The sequence below is a fragment of the Coturnix japonica genome, chromosome 5 (assembly GCF_001577835.2).
Source record: "Coturnix japonica isolate 7356 chromosome 5, Coturnix japonica 2.1, whole genome shotgun sequence".
NCBI classification, from domain to species: Eukaryota; Metazoa; Chordata; class Aves; order Galliformes; family Phasianidae; genus Coturnix; species Coturnix japonica.
This window is the reverse complement of record NC_029520.1, coordinates 25,935,310-25,954,459: the sequence shown is the minus strand read 5'-3', so window position 1 is coordinate 25,954,459 and position 19,150 is coordinate 25,935,310. Positions and strand designations below refer to the sequence as shown.

The 19,150-nt window shown below is 38.7% G+C and overlaps 2 protein-coding genes across 6 annotated transcripts in view; one reads left to right on the top strand and one right to left on the bottom strand.

Moving 5' to 3' along the window:
- The window catches only part of RASGRP1 (RAS guanyl releasing protein 1), a 43,533-nt gene extending 33,902 nt beyond the window's left edge, over nt 1-9,631 (top strand). For 3 of the 4 annotated variants that reach the window (XM_015864821.2, XM_015864824.2, XM_015864822.2), the window contains 6 exons: nt 676-785; nt 1,415-1,559; nt 2,718-2,754; nt 3,327-3,473; nt 3,957-4,336; nt 6,309-9,631. In XM_015864821.2, coding sequence (XP_015720307.1) covers nt 676-785; nt 1,415-1,559; nt 2,718-2,754; nt 3,327-3,473; nt 3,957-4,336; nt 6,309-6,443 — 954 coding nt within the window. In that variant the 3' untranslated portion in view covers nt 6,444-9,631. The remainder of the gene's footprint in view (nt 1-675; nt 786-1,414; nt 1,560-2,717; nt 2,755-3,326; nt 3,474-3,956; nt 4,337-6,308) is intronic. The other variant, XM_015864823.2, reaches the window with a different exon arrangement.
- A 932-nt stretch (nt 9,632-10,563) lies between these two features.
- FAM98B (family with sequence similarity 98 member B) lies at nt 10,564-18,556 on the bottom strand. Of its 2 annotated transcripts, XM_015864826.1 has the most exons (9): nt 18,421-18,556; nt 17,946-18,094; nt 17,400-17,435; nt 17,120-17,254; nt 16,225-16,403; nt 15,900-15,980; nt 15,007-15,123; nt 13,969-14,136; nt 10,564-13,843 (listed from the first exon to the last, which is right to left on the bottom strand). In XM_015864826.1, exons 1-9 carry the CDS (start codon nt 18,483-18,485, stop codon nt 13,478-13,480), a joined length of 1,296 nt encoding a protein of 431 aa, XP_015720312.1. In that variant the 5' UTR covers nt 18,486-18,556; the 3' UTR covers nt 10,564-13,477. The 2 variants fall into 2 exon arrangements, with proteins under 2 accessions (XP_015720312.1, XP_015720313.1); XM_015864827.1 differs by lacking the exon at nt 17,400-17,435.
- Nucleotides 18,557-19,150: the final 594 nt, after the last annotated feature.

Here is a 19,150-nt window from a genome sequence, read left to right as displayed (position 1 = left end):
CTGGAAGTGCATATGGAGCAGTGGTGTATCCCTGATTTCCCCCATGCAGAAGAATTGGCACACACGGACATTCATTGGTGCTTGCTGAATGTTTATGCAGACCGAACAGGGAATGTGAGCACAGTGAGGTGGTGGGTGGAGTGTGTCAGCAGTGGCAATGTCATAGCAGCTGTGAAACAGTGGGTCGGCTCTGCTGGTGCAGATTTTTATGAGCGTGGCATGCAGGCTCTCTTTCCCAGCTGCTGAAAATGCATAGCTAATGGTGGCAACCAGGTTAGAAATAGTGTTTTGTAGCTGAGAACTTGTTCTTTCAAATAGTGTTATTGTGCTCTTTCTGTCTGCAGTTGTTTCCATGGAAATACATAGAGGCATTACTTTTGGAACAAACTGTGTAAGAGGCAGTCTTGTGTAGTGAACCATTCAGTTATGTCTGTATTGACCTATCTGCATTTTCCTAAAAATCAAGAAGACATAAGGCCTCTTTAGACTCGAGCAAAAAAAAAAAAAAACCCCGAAAAAATTAAAAAAAAAAAAAAAAAAAAAAAAAAAGCAGCTATTTAATAGATATTGAGGGAAAGTGGGAAAGAGTCCTCTAAATATTGCTGACAGTTTCTGAAGTGGCAATATAATAGCTTCTATCCTCGTTATAAACTATTCTGTTATTATCTTATACAGTCTGTCTTCAAAAATTACGACCACGATCAGGATGGTTACATTTCTCAAGAGGAATTTGAAAAGATAGCAGCCAGTTTTCCATTCTCATTTTGTGTAATGGCTAAGGACTCGTGAGTACTCATAAATCTCTTTTCACCCAGTTCAGCTTATAAAACCTGGCTTGTTTGTTTTGTTTTCTCTTCTTTTATCACTAAGATCGTAAAATCGTCCTCTCCATCTACAAAGTGAAAACGTAACTGACAAAAGCATCATTCAGATGTTTTGTGAATGAGCTTACAGCAGTGGTTTATGTAGCAGGAAGAATTCAGATAAAAGAAAAACAATGTGTTTTTAAATGACACTCCGTATGTACCACTGAATAACCTTCCAGAAATGGATTTGTCCCTCAAAAACAGAGAATTGGCTAATGTATTTTTTGGAAAAATTAAGAACATTCTTCTTAGTGCCTTAAGATGCCAAATAATAAAACTGATAAGAATATCAATAAAACTATGAAATAGTTTTGACGTTGCATCTCATAGGCAGATTATTCATTTATCCTTACAGGCTGCAATTATAATGTGCAGAGAAACTTCTGTAAACATAGGGACCAGTTGACAAAATTGCTGATATCATTGTAGGTTTTGGTCAATTGAGGTATTGCCATTATAAACTGTATGAGAGAAGAGTAGGTATGTTTAATTCTTATGCTTTTAAGAAAACAGATGCTTCACAAACAACTTTTCTTGTTTATTTTCAGGGAAGGTCTGATTAGCAGGGATGAAATAACTGCTTACTTTATGAGGGCTAGCTCAATCTATTCCAAATTAGGACTTGGCTTTTCTCACAACTTTCAGGAGACCACTTACTTAAGACCTACTTTCTGTGACAACTGTGCTGGATTTGTAAGCTCTCCTTTATTATTATTATTATTATTATTTTTTTAATTGAAAGCAAATTATGTTGTATTATAAACAAGCAAATTATATTGTCTGGAAAAATGCCTTCTTTTATTGCATAATTACGTCTTGTAACCTACTGAAATTAACCTATATAAAACACCAGTGAACCTACAAAGAAAACCAGTCTGCTGCCCACATAGCTATGTAATGTGCATTTTATACATACCCTTCTTGTAGTATTATGTGCTTAAATGCAGCTCCTTTCTTGTGTTTGACAAGACTTCCAAATTAGGAGGCTTCCACTCCACTGAGCAGTTAGAACTTGTACTATTAGAGACCATTCAAAGGAGGGCTATGAAAAACCTGAAGTGACTGGAAGGCAACAGATTTGGAGTGTCTGAGGCCCCTTGGTTTATTCAGCCCAGAACAGAGGTGGCTGAGGGGAGGCCTTATGGCAGCCTGCAGCACCTCAGAGGGGGCAGAGGGGCAGATCTCTGCTCTCTGTTGACAGCGACAGGACCTGAGGGAACAGCATGGAGCTGTGTCAGGGGAGGGTCAGTTGAGGTGTTAGGAAAAGGTTCTTCACCACTGGGTGGCTGGACATTGGGATAGATTCACCATTTGGATAACGCTGTCAGAAATATGGTTTGAATTTTGGGTGATCCTATAAGGAGCAAGGACTCAACCATCCTTGTCAGTCCCTTCCAACTCAGGATATCCCATCATGTTATGAACTCATGTCTGGTACAGATGTGACATGATTCCTGCCTAGCATAAGAAGATTTGGTAAAACTGACTCCTACTGCTCCCCAGCTTAGCTGGGATCAAACAAGAGTGACGATACGCAGTTCTCCATCTACTCCAGTTCCACAGCTTTACTTTGGGCTGATGCATTAATTAGAGACTAGGTTAAGCTATTTTGCTTGCGATAAAGGAACATATGTATAAATATTGTTTGCTAAACAATATTTATGCTGAAGAGGTAGATATCTCATATTTTGATTTTACCATTAAAAGTAAAACAAAAACAAAACAAAAGAAAAACAAAGTACTCTGGTGGTGCTCAGATTTCAGAACTGAGCGGAGCTTTTAGTGGATTTGTATATCTGGAGGTATCAAATGTGCAGAAATAAATAGTCTTTCTATTTGTCTGAATTTCAGCTATGGGGAGTAATTAAACAAGGATACAGATGCAAAGGTAAGAATCTTTATCGTTTGTTAAATTTAATACATAATTAGTGGAAAATGACAAAAACAAAACAAAACAATAAAAAACCAGCCCTGATCATTCCAAGATTAATCCTTATGAGCCTATTTAATCTGGCTCCTCAAGGAGAAGGCCAGCTTAATAAAAAGATGGCAGAAAGATATTCTAAAAGAAATGCAAGGCTGAAGGAACTGTTCTACCCTTTGCAAATCTTCACTGAATCCAAAGGGCTGAGGAACAGACCCTTCCGTTCTGCTGGATGAGAACATCAACTCTCTGTGACAACTGTATAACAGACTCAGAAGTATTTTGCAGGGTTTTCTACCTCAGGCAGAAAATCTGTTGCAACTGACTGTTGCTATTTGATTTTTTCAACATGAAAAGGCCTTTGAGGTGTATATAGCACCAGGATTCAGCTGACTTCTTAGTCTATGTTGTTTCAGGTAATCCATGTAGAGTTGACAAACATTTCCCTGCTTCTTGGGTAGGAAACTCAGTATGAGAGATCATCTTAAATACTACAACAGCAACACTGAATTGTGTAAACTTTGATTTGTTTACAGACTGTGGAATGAATTGTCACAAGCAATGCAAAGACCTGATTGTAATAGAGTGCAAGAGAAGACACAAAGCTTCTGTTGCAGACAGCAGCCCAACATCTGCTCTTGCTTCAAGCCTCTGCACAGTAGCAGTTAAAGAGCAATTCCATGGTGAGGAAAGGTCACATTAAAAAGCTCGAAAGATCTAGATAATTTTTATGTTGTGTCTTTTATTTTAAAGAAAAGTTGTAATGCAGTGTTTTGAGTTTTGTTAGTTACAGAGTTTTATCAGCCTACTAACTGTAACTATGGATTCTAGTTAAAGTCTTGGGTAAATAAAAACTTTCTGGGAAGTCTCTCCTCACACTAAATAATGTAAGGTGCACAAATTCCACAAGAACTGGGTAACTCTTTGGCCAGATTCTCATGAGAACTTAAATGCCATGAAATGAAGAGTTGCCAGGTTCCCTTAACTCTTCCATCTTGTAACAAGCAGGTCTTGGTATGCTTGTTTTTACCACCATTGTTGCATTAAGGAAGCTGTACTGTTGCAATTCTAAAATTTCAATGTGGAATTTAAAGTCAGTTTACTTACGTATCTTTGTGGTAGGAACCCACAACACTTCTTGACTCATTACCATATATATTCTATAGGACATGAAGAAGGGCCATTCACATTTCCAAATGGAGTAGTAGAACACAACGAAGACAGCAAGGACCGAACTATTATGCTCATGGGCTCCTCGGCTCAGAAAATCTCAGTAAGACTGAAACCAGCCGTAGTTCATAAAGGTATACAGACAGATTCCACACTGCTGGCTGCTGATGTATTGCATAAGTCAATGGAGAAGAAAGAGAAAAAGATACTAGAAAATCCTTATCTTCAGCCTATCCCAACATCCCCACGTCCAAGCCCGTTACTGAGCTGTAAAAAAGCATATGTTAAATGGGAAAACAAGGACTCCAGCCAGAAAATGAAGGAGGATCATCGCGAGCATCAGAGCTATAAGCCCTCATACCAGGAACTTGAGCGGGTATGTATGTAGTGGAACAAATTTGGCTTTACACACCAGTACTGTAAAGTATTTAGAGCATGAGGATGTGGCTGTGTGGGGAGACATCATTCTGACACTGTTCTCAAGTATAATTAATTGCCAGAACAATCCATGAGAGACATAATGAATTTTTAGTCACTTTACCTCCAGCAATGCTTCACCTCAAATAGAAATTTAAGTAGTAGTATAGGGCTTAGGGAATATGTTCTGAAGACTTTGCTATGATTATATTGATCCCTGTCATCCTTAGAAGTGACAAGCAAGTCTGTGACCACAGTCCGGTTGGTTAAGACAAGATATTAATCCATTAAACGAGTTATTTTTAAAGAACTGTCTCCCACACATGTAATACAAGACTGGGAAAGCTGAATTAGTGTCTTAACATGTTTGACAGTATTCTATTTACGTACGGCATTATGTTGAACCAGATAAACACTTCCTTAACAAAAATATTGGTAGCTAATGACCTCTAATACAAATTTAAAACAGCAATGTTAGCCAAAACCTGAAATTCCCAGCTCTGTGGAGAACGCAGAAATAGAAAACATTCAGAGGGATGCACATGAGATAAATAAAGAATTGTAAATCTCACATTTTTAACATTTTTAGTTAAAAATATACATTTTTAACTAAAATGGAGTTAGTCACCTGTGTTCCTTTCCTCATAGATTACAATGTTCGTAAACCAGCTCTGTGCATAAGCTTCAAATTTTCTACAATACAGCATCTTCTGTTATGCGTTGCATGTCTTGATTCCTCCTATATAATGAAGCAATGTAAAGATATGTACTAAACCAATCTAGAACAACTTGATTGAAGCTCCTCATTTGGCTTGAAATAATAAGCAACAGGAATAAATCAAAGCTTCTAAAAGGAAGAGCTTTGAAAGGATAGTAAGATGCCATGCTTCTTCTAAGAAAGAAGATTTTGCATAACTTAAATTCTAAGAGCCACATAAATACTTATAGATTTACATATTTTTAAAGGAAATCAGAGCAAAACAGGGTGAAATAATCATACCTCCATCAGGTTTCTCAGTTTTTAAATCTACTTGAAGTCTGGATTTTTAACATCATGTCTAAATTCCAGGCCAGTAACATCAATAAGCAGTGACTGCTGCTGAATGTGAAAAGCAATAAAGCTTTGTCTTGACACTTATCTTGTGTCTGTATTCCTGGTTACTTAACAACTCATGACATGGCCTCATTTTGGGCTAATAAGCTATAAAAATAAGTTTGTCCTAATCTAACTGTTGTGAATACTTTTAACAGCTTCCATAAAATTTTAATAGGACCCATCTTTAAAGAAACAATGAAACTGACATTTTCCACATAAGAGCCAGACCACTATCTTTATATATTCAGTACAGTAGTTTCATTTAATTCTATCTTGCATTTTTACATACCTCACTAGATATTTCTGTAGCTCAGGTTCAGAATAGTCTATTTATTATATTTGCCTTTAAAATTCACAGTCCATGCTTTTCAGTTTTGCATTCACAGAGCACATGATCAGTATTTTTATTTTTGTAACTGCTATAGCATGTAGCAGACAGTCCTTAAAGCAGAAATCTGTACCACAGAGACAAAACGATGGTCACATTCCCATTGAGTTTTCTGGACTTATTACAGTCTTAGAAACAGACAGGAGGGGTACTATAAGAATTTGTTAAGATCAAATTATATTCAGCGCATAGTCCCTATTTACCTCCCAGCATTTTGGTTCAGGAAAGAAAAAAACATGTATGTATATAAATATCTAGGCCTGCTGCCCTCCCCCAGGAAAAACAAAACAAATACCATTTTCATAGCCCTGAATTAAACTTACTGGTTCCCTACTGCTAAGAGCTACACCAACTGATGTTTACGCCATTCAACCTATATGCACAACCAGGCAATCCTGAAACGAATGTAAAGTCAAATGCCATTCTTTATTTCTTTTGTTTCCTTAGGAAAGAAATATTCTAAAGGCAGACAATGAAGGTTTAAGGATGCAACTGGAACAGGCACATAAAACAATTGAATCTCTTACGATTCAGAGAAGAAATCACGTTATCAACAACCTACAACACAAAGACTGCTCCTAGCAGATGAGGGGAAGTTTCTTATGGAAGAATGTAAGACTGAAGGGAATGACTGTGATAAAGCTGCTTTACCAAGTGAACTGGAAAGACAATCCAAAGGATTTTAAAACAGAAATACTCTCTTTATTCTAGACATTTCCCTGTTGAAAACACTTCCAAGTCTGTAAATGAATCCCTTCAATTTAAGGTATGTTAACATCATCTGCACAATGAACTCAGTATCTTCTGGGATTGGTTTTTAAAGGAGCAACACTGTTCCTAAAGCTTATGTACATGCTGACCACGTGAATTCTACAGTGACTTGGCTGCACATCTCACTCTACAAGTGTTCTAAGTAACTACTCATAAGACTCTCACTTCAGATTTGGCCCAAATTCAGGTTTGTAGAAACAAATGTTCAATAGAGATAAGCATTTAAGTAAAGCTGTAGATGTATTTCATTAAGAAAGAGAGTTCTTTCTCATTGTGGCTGAAACCAATTAAAAACATTACGTAGTCATCTTAATTTCTAGAGTTTAGCAAGAATATTAATATAAGTAGTTAAGCTGATTTTTAGACTTCAATAGGGCATACTGACAAATGTTTTAAAACTTCTTTATGGTAAAATATGAGACTAGAGAGCTTAGAGTGAATTCTGCTTCCATTTCAGTATTCCAGGTTACAACTTGGAAAACAGCCCTACTCATTGGGCTTAAGGGATAGCTTGCTGTCCTTGTACTGTAGATATGGGATAACATTGATTACTTTTTCTAATATCAAAGTGGATACCAGTGTTGTAACATCTGAGTAGAACCTTAAAGACCATATTATGAAGGAAACTGCATAGCAATCTCAATGCAGTGGACACTGTATTCCAGTTTCTAACATCTTATGGTTCTAACCAGGATTTCTTCATTTTCTCTCATAGATTTCACACGCACTTTAGGTGAAGAGTCAAGGTGACTGTGCTCTTATGTGTGTAGATTTTGTACAGTGAAAGGTGCTAGGGAGGTAATGTAATTTTCTAAAACTATTCTGTGTACATACTGTCAAGGAATGACATATCTTTCAACTTACTGGTGAATCTTTTAGTCATAAAAGCCAATCTTAAAACGTCATTTGCATTTCATGATAATTCTTACAGCTGTATAAAACTCACTTGCTTTTATCAAAAAGGGACATCACTGAACATTTATAAAGCACAAACTAAAACTAACATATCTATTAACAACATATGCTCCTGCTCCAGCAGGGGGTCAGATCAGATGATCTTTTGAGGTCCCTTCCAATCCCTGACATTCTGTAATTCTGTGATATACTTCAGTGCTCCTCAAAACTTACAGCTTAGTTTACAAAATCCACGACAGACTAAACGCTTTTAGTTGACCCCTTATAATAGCATGGTGTGCTTTGTGTTCAGTGGCATAAAAGTATGCTCTGTTTCCAGCTTACAGTCATTAATTGTCAAGTATACTAATAATTTATTTATTTTTTTCAAGTCAGGCTGAAACTACTTCCTAATCTACTGGTTCTAAGTTCCTGCTTAGAACTTGAGTTGTGTTTGCATCCATGATTAAATAAAAACAAATGAAGGGGGAGAGTAGTAGTAATAGTAGTTGTAGACCTTCTGTTATCTTACTGTAAATAAACATGATCTGTAAGGAATTTAAATGCATATGACAAACCTTGCTGTTGTGAAGTTTGTGAAACTTTTGTTCCTTGTACACTAAGCCTGAATTATTAACAGTTAACATGAGATTACACTTTGATCACTGAAGCAAAGTGGCTTTCAAATCACATTTGCTTAGCCGATTTTCTGCGAGTTTCCTGATTTTTGCCCTCTCTGTAGGACTGCAGTAAGAAGTATTTCTCATACACAATTAGCAGATAAAAGTCTATTTCTTCAACAATTAAAGGGAACAGGATAAATGTTGGAAATATTTCAGTGCATTTAGAAAATACCTTACAAGACCAGCAAAATTTGGCAAATCTTGTGCATCTGAGGTAACTGCTTGCTTTTGGTTTCAGTTCTAACTGAATTTCTGTGTGTGTGTGTGTGTATGCATATAAATACACACACAATACACACACACATGCACACACACTTTGCCTGCTCTGGTGGGTAAAAGAGGAGCAAATTAACAAGTCAATATTTGGAATTTCCCTACCATCGATAGCTGACCCAAAGGTTACTGTGTTAGTAATGTTAAGTACTTAATGCTCAGAATCAAGTCAAGACTGTAGACTTGTACAGCCTAAGATTAAAACTTACTTTTCTGTCACCCTGTTCCTGTAAGCAATTGGAATGATTTGAACCCACCCTGATGCAGGATCATCTTACAGAATCCATACGGGATACTTCACATATGCTGAAAACTTCCTGCTTCAGAAAAATTAGTTGATACCTGGAAAATTTCAAAGCTCTCCAAACACCTTCAGGATGTTTGCCCAAAGCCTCCTGCAATACTTTGTTGTTGTTGATTTGTTTTGGTGGTAGTCCCTTGTTATTACTTTGCAACTTCCTTTTTTGCTGCATGAAATAATAGTGTTAATAGCAAAAATAATGACTGTACAGGGATACTGCTGAAACTGACAAAGTTACTGAGCAAAAATCATCCACATCTCTGTTGATCCTACTGCTACTTTATGCTGGGAAAAAAGATACAATGAATAAGTACTAAGTGCTCTTTAGAGGACTTACCAGCAAGCACTAGTATTGAACACTGTTTAAAACTCGTCTTATCACAGTTAATATAAATGAAAAGCACTCACCTTTATTCTTTCTCCAGGCTCAGCTGTGTTTCATATACATACAGAAAGGAAGAAAAAATGAAATGTGTCCCTACCCCACCCACTGTTCATTTTTTAAGTGTGAATTCTGATCCTTAAAAGATGAAAGTAAGTAGACTGAATGATCTAACAATGAAAAGGCCAGAGCTAAATTTAATACTGAAGACAATGCCCTTTAAAATAGCTCACATAAGCTTTTGAAAATACAAAACAATGTTACCATTTGGAATTCTTTGTTCCAGTAGTAACCTGTTACAATGTTGGGACCCATCCCTACAGAGATCCCATTTTTTGTTTCAGTGCTATTGAAGAAGATTGGAAAAGTGTACAGACCGTAAGCATTTATATTATATGAAGTGTAAGATTTCAGTTTCATATTTATATTAGAAAAAAAAATATTAAAATCATACCTTGCCTCTGAATTTGTATCTGAAAGAAAGAAACCTGAACAACATCTATTCATTTTCCTTTCCATCTGCAACACGCCTGCAGGACTGAGCTGATATACGTGAGTCTCAAGCCAACCTTTCTATATTCTTGAGCCTGAGGACACTGAGAGAACTTGGGAAGCTGGGTATCTTCAGATTATTTCAGCATTTAGTGGCTGAGACAATACAGATGCTGTTTTGCCATTACACCGTTCAAGGTATTACCGAGTACAATTCTTCATTAGCACAATATCTTGCTTTTGTTAAGGACACCAGTTTTCAAAAGACTCTACAGCATGACAGGTACACTTAAACAAGCCTTCTGTAATTTCTACTAGGGCTGGTAGCATCGTATCATCCCCAATGTTTGCTATTTTTTACCTCACCGCAGAACTCAAAAGACTGTATCTCATTTATGTTTTTATGTCCGGTAGTGAACATCAAAATATCTGAGGGAGGGGAGTGAAGAACAAAAGGGTGCAGAGCACTGAAAACCACCATTCCTACTTACAGGCAAAGCTGCTCTCCAATCTTTGCACGTACACAGCAAGGCGTGTTTTGCTTCAGGATTACAGAAGTGAAAGTGAAAGAAACAAAAAACACAAAAAAGGAAAACCTCCCATTGCTTGTGAAGTTTTTCTTTAGTTTACATAAAGACAAAAGTAATGATCACATAATAAGCTAAGAAAATTGCACAGGTTTAAGGTCAGTTGTAGCTGAATATCCTTCAATGGAGACGGATTCAACAAAAACCCCAGATAATGTAATCAGGATATATTTGGGCCCTCTCCTGTCTGGTGAACATTTCCTGTATTGTTCCCTACAATACAAGCACGTTTCACCATTATTTCAAATCACCAGCAGCAAATCTTTCTTGCAAGCACAGGAGATATGACATAGGGAACCAAAATCACAAGTGATGCAAATAACTTCAAATACGGTACTTTATTCCTCAGTGTTTACAGCTGTTAACAAAACCATCCCTCTTCAGCCCGGACACAAAAGTCTTCTTTTTCAATTCCTGATCAACCAAAACAATTCACTGAATCTGAATAAACACGGAAATAATCGCAGACATCTAAAATGGCTTTTTTCTTAATTTTTGAAAATACTTCTTTCAAGACTGAGACAGAAGGGTTGGAGGCTTCAGTCAGTTGTTTTAATGGTATTATTGCATCTTTTGATGAAATAAGAACATCTATTCTGACAACAGACAAGACCGAGAAAGGGATACCTCAATGAAATGTGGTGGTGCTTACTTTGCTTTTCTGCTACTGGCTTCACACTTAGGAATTATTCAAGAAAATATGAAATGGCTCAAATAAATAAATTAAAAAAAAAAATCTGCCATAAAACTTCACCTTATTTAAACTTCTGTCTTTTACAACATCAACTTAAAAAACAATTGGAAAACAGTATGGCATAATTGAACTGTTAGAAGTGTAAGGGGCGCACATCTGGTGTACTTCACTCCGAACGGCGCTATCTGTTATGAACAGCACAAACTGACAGGTGTGAGAGCACTGAGGCACATGCACAACTACTATGGTTCTACCAGCCCTGCAGGCCAACTAACCCAGTGCAGCTTCACATCTTAAGAATGATGAAATCTTTATGCGTAGAAAAACCACTTGAATTTCCCAGCCTAATTCCCTGGTAAAACTAAATTCTTGATTGTTGTTCATATGTTACTTGTAGCAAAAATAACAGCATAGGATTAGCAAAGAGAATTTTAAATTAAGGCTTTGTTTGTTAAAAACTACTCTCCTTCCCTTGCTGACCAATACTTGTCATCTCCATGGCCAGTGGTCTCACTCTGAATGTTATTTGTGAGCTACTCTATAGCACTATGCAAAAATCAACCTCCAAAGAAAAATCAGTACTACGCTCCCACTCGAAATTCCTCTCCATAACATCAGCAGAGGCCGACAACAGAAATGAGTGTAGAAACAAAGCAACAATGAGACTACTGCTAGGAGGTGGGTGAAGTTGAGCCAACAGGGTACTTCATTATATTAAGTTCACATTCAAGTCAGCATGTACAAGCAATGACATCTCCCACTTTTTTTTTCTTGAAGCCTACTGGAACTGTAAAGTACGGTTAAGGCTGTACAAATCACATCATAAAGCAGCATTCTGAGTCAATAAGCATACAAAAAAATAACAGGAAGGATTTTTCTAGACTAAAATTTCAAATGAAGGTGTTGGTACACCTGACACGTTTTTAACTAACATGCTAGAGAAGCATTTAATTTTGAACAAAGCTTTACGTTCCTACATAGATCTGCCTCTGTACTTGAGGGCACGATCCATTTGTCCGCAAAGACAGGGTAAGAATTTTAAAGCATACCAACCAACTTGGACACCAACAGCAAGTTTGTGGGAAAAAAAAACACAAAAAACCTCATAACTGTGGTACACAAAAGCAAATTCAAAACTTAAAGTTCAACTGCAGATAAGTCTGAGTGATATATTCCTTGAAAGTGCTTCAAGGTTTCTGTCAAGAGACATGCCCAGGTTTATCAGATGCCTTCCTGAATCTCTGCAGTGACATGACCTTGATAAATACTATTGTGAATAGATACGTGGGCATCATCTCTCTTGTTTCACCTCTACTCACAAATGGCATCACAACAGAGGAGGGATCTAAAGAAGTTAAGTAACAGACATCATTTTTAGCTGGCAGCTTTGAACTTAATTTAATCTATCTAAATTAATCTACTAACAGCCATAACTATACAAAATCCATTTCCTCATCTAGATACACTTACTGGACTAACACAATCTGTGAAGGAGAAAGTATCCATACATATCTAGACTGAATTTCTTGCATGTTATCAGATCAATTGGGTGACAGAATAAAAAAGCAAAGCCTTTGAATGCTATATTGGAGCTTTTTCCAAAAACCTTAATGGGGAAAAGCAACTTCTGCATGAGGCAACTCATCAGCTGTCAGTTGCCAAATACAGAGCAGGCAGGAGATAAAGAAATGGCATGCTCTTTCTCAGGCAACTAAACTTTGTTGACCTTTATTTGTAAAGGCTGATGCAGGAGGAGTATATAAATGAACTTCTATTGGACATGATGGTAGTAGAAAATGCTTTTGTGAAACATCAATAATAAGAAAAGCAAGTAATGTAAAAATAAACATCAAAAGCCACCACGATTCTGGTTTTGTGGTCCATGCTCTGACCTTCGGTTAATTTCCGATGTATTTACAAACACACAAAGCCACCTAATTTTACTAGTATCAATAGAGAAGTAATTCAGGATGTTACTTTTATGTCAAGTTCTGAAAGAAAAGGAAAGCTCCCTGAATAACTCTGACCAAAGCCTTAAGTGACAACTTGAAACTGAAGTTCTCCAATATGTCCCATGTAAAAACTGGATAAGGAAAAAAGCACAAGAGCAGCAGTCCGGACTTTCAGAAGTGTCTCCCTCAAGTTCTTAGGTCTGATTTTTTAGTTCTTTTTTTTTTTTGTATCCAGCTTTTGGAGCAGGAGAATTCACATGCAACAATGAATAATTAGAGAAGCCTGAACGTCATTTTTATTCTGTTTCTTTAAAAAGGTTTTTATTCTGTTTTCTGAGGCTTATTTTAAATAAATGAACATAATTAAAAAAAAAACAACAAAACACAACCAGTACAAAAAGCGAAGACTCTAATCATGATATTTTAGTATAAATGTTCTGCTTAGTTAACTAAAAGAATTCAGTGACAACATTGGTCGAATGCAATGATTCACGTGGTCATACTTAAATCTAATCTAAACCAAAGGTACCATTATCTAAATTCCTGATACCAGTAAACACCACCACTATATTTTGTTTACTACTCTTTCAGTATCTCCGATAACCTCCACCTCCTCTTCCACCATACGGATCTCCATAACCCCCTCTGCCACCATAACCACCCCTGCCACCATAGTCCCCCCTGCCGCCTTGGAAACCACCTCCACCTCTTCCACCGCCCCTGAAACCCCCACCCCCACCTCCAAAGCCACCCCCACCCCCACCCCCAAAGCCACCCCCACCACCTCCTCTACCCCCTCCACCACCCCAGCCGCCCCTCCCTCCACCACCTCCACCTCCCCAGCCACCTCTTCCACCACCCTCCTGTCTTTTTTGCCACGGAGGCATTTCAGGAGGAGGTGGTTCAATCTCTGTTGGTCTGCCTCCACGGTCAGGTACTCTCCCCATCAGAACCTATATTGAAAAATAAAGGGATATAATAACTTGAAAGGACAGAGGCTAATTCTCTTACAGACAAAGACATGCTGTCTGCATGTCACCCATCTTTCCTTTTATCATATCCCAGAAAGAAAAGCTACCTTGTTGATTGCGCAAACTGTATTTTCTCTTGTTGATCCACTACTTGTTCTTATGATCTTTGATAAATCCTCTCGAGCGGCAAGAAGGTGAGCTAATGTTACTGTTGACTTTGGAGACAATGCATAGCGCTTGGGCTGATAGATTCGTGCTATGTCATCCGTTTTTACCTAATGATAAAAATCAAACATAACTTACTAGACATAAACACACTTACTGTATGTAGGCTGTAAAACACACTGTACAGGTCTCAGTAAGTTGCAGTGGTTGTAATGTCTGTAAAACTGGGTTACCTTACAAAACGTGGTGCCAGCTGTCACCAATTCTCTTCATATGGTGACGTACAAAATATGCTGCTAAGACTCAGCACAGTTAAAAGAGATTCTTCTATCCACTGACAGCAAACTTTCTTTGATGCTTTACAAGATATCTAAGACTAAAATTTAGACTCCCTGCTGTAAGGGAGGAAGGCAAGAGAGTAACCGAATTAAAAATGGAAAATAACTTGCTTGCTGGCTTAAAAAAACCATCAATACCAAAACATTTTGCATCCCAAAAGCTTTTTTGGAGAAGTTCTAAACAAGTGTTCTACAAAAAAACTGAGGGGAAAATGAGTTTACAGTCATTGCAATTATCTCGCTGACCTTGTAGGTTATCTATGTTAAGGCCCAGTGTTTGGCTTCCTCTTGCATTTCTAAGAGAAATGTTGAGGATTCCTCTTACTTCACTTCACTGGGGGCAGGTGGATATAGGGAAGAAAAAGGGAGGTGTGGACTTAGAGTGAAAAACCTCAGCAGAGGATGCTTGAATTTCTATTTTTGGAGCTACAGACACTCGCTCACAAAAGATGGCCTGTGCCACAAATTCTTCCCCTTCCACACCATCTAGCAGTCAGATATTACAACCCAGAATGAGAAACTGCTTGAAAAGTAGACAGCAATAATGGAATTGTATTTACATAGTAGGTACATTTGCTAAGAAGACCTGCAGAATTGTAGCAGACTCCCATCTACAGGAAGCAAAGAACGCAGCAAGCTCACCTTTGCTCTGTCAGACCAGCCAAAAGACTGCACTGTCACATCTAGCCTCTTCATTAACATACGACGGCGACACTCGTATTCACTGCGAAGAGCATCATTGATTTTTTCCAATCTTTCCTGTAGTGTTACAGTACAAAAACCCAAATGTTCAGTTCTATACAGGTCAAGTATAAGTCATACAAGTCAAATGAAAGTGCACAGAATCATAGAATTACCTAGGTTGGAAAAGACCTTGAAGATCATTAGGTCCAACCACAGCCTAACCATAGTACCCTAACTCTAACAACCCTGAGCACCACATCCAAACGGCTCTTAAACACATCCAGGGACGGCGACTCAACCACCTCCCTGGAGAGCCTATTCCAATACTTAACTACCCCTTCTGTAAAAGAAGTGTTTCCTAATATCCAACCTAAACTTGCCATGGCACAACTTGAGGCCATTTCCCCTCTTCCTGTCAGTTCTCACCAGTGACAAGAGACCTGCCCCACTCTCACTGTAAGCACCTTTCAGGTACTGGAAGAGGGCGATAAGGTCTCCCCTCGGCCTCCTTTTCCCCAGACTAAAAAAGTTAAGCCCTTTTAGCAAATAAAATGGCCATCCCCAGGTAACCTCTATAAACTGCATAAAGTTAGGGGTGCATACATGTAGTGCTGCAGCAGTCTGTATTTAAAGGTATTTTAAAAGTAAATACATGGATTAACACAAAGCCCATTAACAATCCAATACTTCCAGAATTAATGTTAGCAGTATAAGTGCTTAGTAACTGAAAGTTAATTATTAATATTTAGAACAGTGGCTGTAAAATGGACAGTCAGATGAAGCCATAAACATAAATTTTGACCATCCTGTGAAATACAGAAAAAAAAATGAGTCTCTTTTTCTATTCTTACCACTTGATCAGAATTCAGAGGTTTTGTTAGCAGTGATTTCCCTACGTGGTTTTTCTGAACTTTTGAGAGAATGTCCTTTATCTGAAACAAAACACGTAACACAAATTATATTTACGTTTATTTCAGCACAAGTTGTTTCAATCATAAGATCAAATACAGCATAAGCGTTTTATTAGACTCATAGAGAAAGATGCATCTCAAATATTTCACCGCATAATTGAAACAGCTAAACACTAAGCAGTATAAAACAAATCATACTGTTAGGCTCTTAACTAATGCGGAAGCTTACTGATGCAGAAGCTAAAAACAGAGAGAAAACCTCTACCTTTTGTTCCACACTGTTTAACAAAGGAGGAATATCAGATGAGGAGGAGTTTGGTAAGCCCAGTGCATCACAGATAGCTTGTACTTCCTGATGGATTTCATTGTGCTTTTCCAAATGAGAGCTTTTACTTTTCTTGCTGTGCAATATCTTTAAAGCTTGAAGTTCTGTACTTAGAAATACTAGAGAGAAAAGCATCATTATGGCAGATTTAGAGGCATAAAAAATTTTGTACCCATGTTCATGTAAAACAAGGCAAACATAAGAGACCCTTTCTCAGTCCTCTCTTGACAGGTCAGTGTCAGTTTCCCATTCATTACCTGAACTAACTTCCATCCAGCTTCCCGTCTTCTGTCTGCACATCTTGTACACACACTTAACTGCTAATATCCTTCCCCAGGTCAAGCTCCTTGGCTAGTTCATGCTATCACACTGCACCCTGCTGTTATTTCATTCTTTTCCTGTCTAATCTCAAGTGTTTGCCAGAATCAGTTTCCCACTACAATTTCTTTCTATACTCAGTCTCAGCAGGCATCCCTTAGACCAGGTCTAGCTTAAACCTAGATCTTGCTCCCCTCTGTCTCACTTTCAGCATCTCCCAATCATGCTGCATTTTCTTTCAAGCTACCCCCAGATGTCTCAGAAACAGAAGAAGCAAGGCCTTAATTTCAGCTGAGCTGGAACTGGATCAAGAAATGACCAGGAGGCCTCAGTAGGTTGAACAATACATCATAAAAAATATTGTCTTGCTATTTTCATTCCCCATGAGTGATGTGATGCATGCACAGATAGTGATTGTAGAGATACACTTAAATACACATAGAGAAATACTTTAATTGTATAATTATAGAGCAAGCACATACAATATTGTAGAGGGGGAGAAATGATTTTAACTCACAGAGGAGTTTAAGACAATCCTCCTTCTCTTTCAATCTGTCTTTTATGTCTCCAGATATAAGTGACGAATACGGACAAGCCATTTCTCTCAGAAAGCCACTAATCTCAAGCTGAAAGCTCTCTATATCTTTATCACCTGTGGAAATAAATAAATGCCATTAATTATTTTTCTTTTCATTTAATTCTTATTTTTTTTATCAATAGAACATCCAACTAATTAAGTTTTTATCATTTATACATTTAGATTGCAGGTTTTGATACCCCTGACAAACAGCACTTACCACTCCAACAGTATTTTCTTCCTTCTGAAAGAGGCCCTGTATACAGACAGACACCACTTTCAATTGCAAAGGTAATACTGCATTCACGCTTTAAACAAGAAGCTGATGCTACAGCAGCCTGAAACCATAATGCAAGCATTTGGAGTGAATCAGCAGCTCACATCTAGCAGAGAGGCAGTAGCACTGTCTCCTTCAGGTCACAGGAATATCACTGTCAAGTGAACAGCGTATGTCACAAAGCAGAGGGCAACTGTCATTCATGTTGTGGCAAACAAGTTCTAGGAGTCAAACTCACCCAACAATACCCACATGCCCAGCTTTATTGTCAATGGCTGGTTGCCTTTCTTTTTCTTTCTTCCTTTTGAAAGCATCTTCACCAGGTAAGACCTTAATCTAGCAGCTATGTACACACAAACATCAGTCTTTCTTTGGCTACATTCTAGTAGCCTTCTAAATCTCAGCACTAATTTGGTTACTAGCTTAAATGTCAAGTGTGAATCCCCTGAACAAGTATTACGTAGCTTCAATAAATTAACACTCATTTACCATCTGCAGATGTGATGCTTTCTTCCATGTCACCAAGTGACTTTATCTGGGAGCCCAACCAAACACAGAGGTCAAAAAACTCTGGCGAAGACAACCCACTTTGTGCTGCTTTGTTCAAGGCTTCCTCCTCCAAGAGGGGACCCGTGTACCTGTACAGGGAGACAAACCTTGATAACACGAAGTAGGTTTAAGATTAAATACACATACTTTTAAATACCCTGAGTGCTCCATCACGGCGGAGGCGCCCACCAACACACGGCCAACAACAGGCAGGGCAGCCCCATCCCGGGCTCCCAGGTGAGGCAGGAGGCCCTGCCCGCCCAGCACTCCGTTCTGCTCCGTCCCCAGCGGCGGGCAGCACCGCCGCCGGAGCGGAGCAGGGCCTGCCGGGCCGCCGCTCCCTCCAGGAGGCTCCCGTCACCCCCCAAGGCCCCGCCACGAAAGGAGAGCCACAACCGCTCCCCCGTTACCCTACCCTAGGGCCTCCAGCGCGTCCAAGATGTCGCACTCCATCTTCAAGCTCGTCTCCAGCTCCTTCATGCCGCCACAGCGGCTGCCGCCGCGCCGCGCTGTGCCCACCTCAAATGGGCCCCGCCGCAACCTGCGCCCGCCGCTGCGTTCCGTGGAGCCGCAAGGCCTCGGTGCAACCTCTGCCCGGCCCGGCGGGTTGGGCCGCCCCGACACGCTGCATCAGCTGGGATAGAGACTGAACCACGGAGCGTGGATCTGAGAGCAGGGAATGTAGAAATGAGACTCTTGCCACTCTCTTAGAACGATCTACTCTTATTTGGGGTCTAAATAAATAACTATTAAAGAGAGCAGGAAAGCAAAATATGTAGAAATAGGCAGTTTTCTTTCTCATTCTTTCTTATAACCTTCGTGCCACACACACAGCAGAGTATGCTAAGCAGAGCAGAGAGCAACTGAAACTATCATAATACAGTCTATCAAAACTAAAAGGCAGTCTGGTAATGTAAGAAGTACTGTGTGGTGCAAGTAGGTGGCACCATTTTCCTGTGAGTCTCCAAATTTTGTTCTATGTCAGAAGTGTATTTTGCTTCCTAACTTTCCTGCATTATATAAATATTACACGCATGAGGAAGAAAAGGTCTGAATCTCATAAACAATTTCTTAAAACCTACGAGTGAAAGGTGTTTTGATTGTGACTCTATGGGCTGTTGCCTAACACCTGCTTACAACCGTTC

What these genes read in the sequence shown, in the direction of transcription:
- FAM98B (XM_015864826.1), bottom strand. Translation starts at nt 18,485, where the DNA reads ATGAAGGAGCTGGAGACGAGCTTGAAGATGGAGTGCGACATCTTGGAC. An exon ending in AAGCATCACATCTGCAGATG is followed by an intron (nt 17,436 to 17,945) that starts GTAAATGAGTGT and finishes GTCTGTATACAG; the next exon opens with GGCCTCTTTCAGAAGGAAGA. An exon ending in AAGAAAATACTGTTGGAGTG is followed by an intron (nt 17,255 to 17,399) that starts GTAAGTGCTGTT and finishes TTATTTCCACAG; the next exon opens with GTGATAAAGATATAGAGAGC.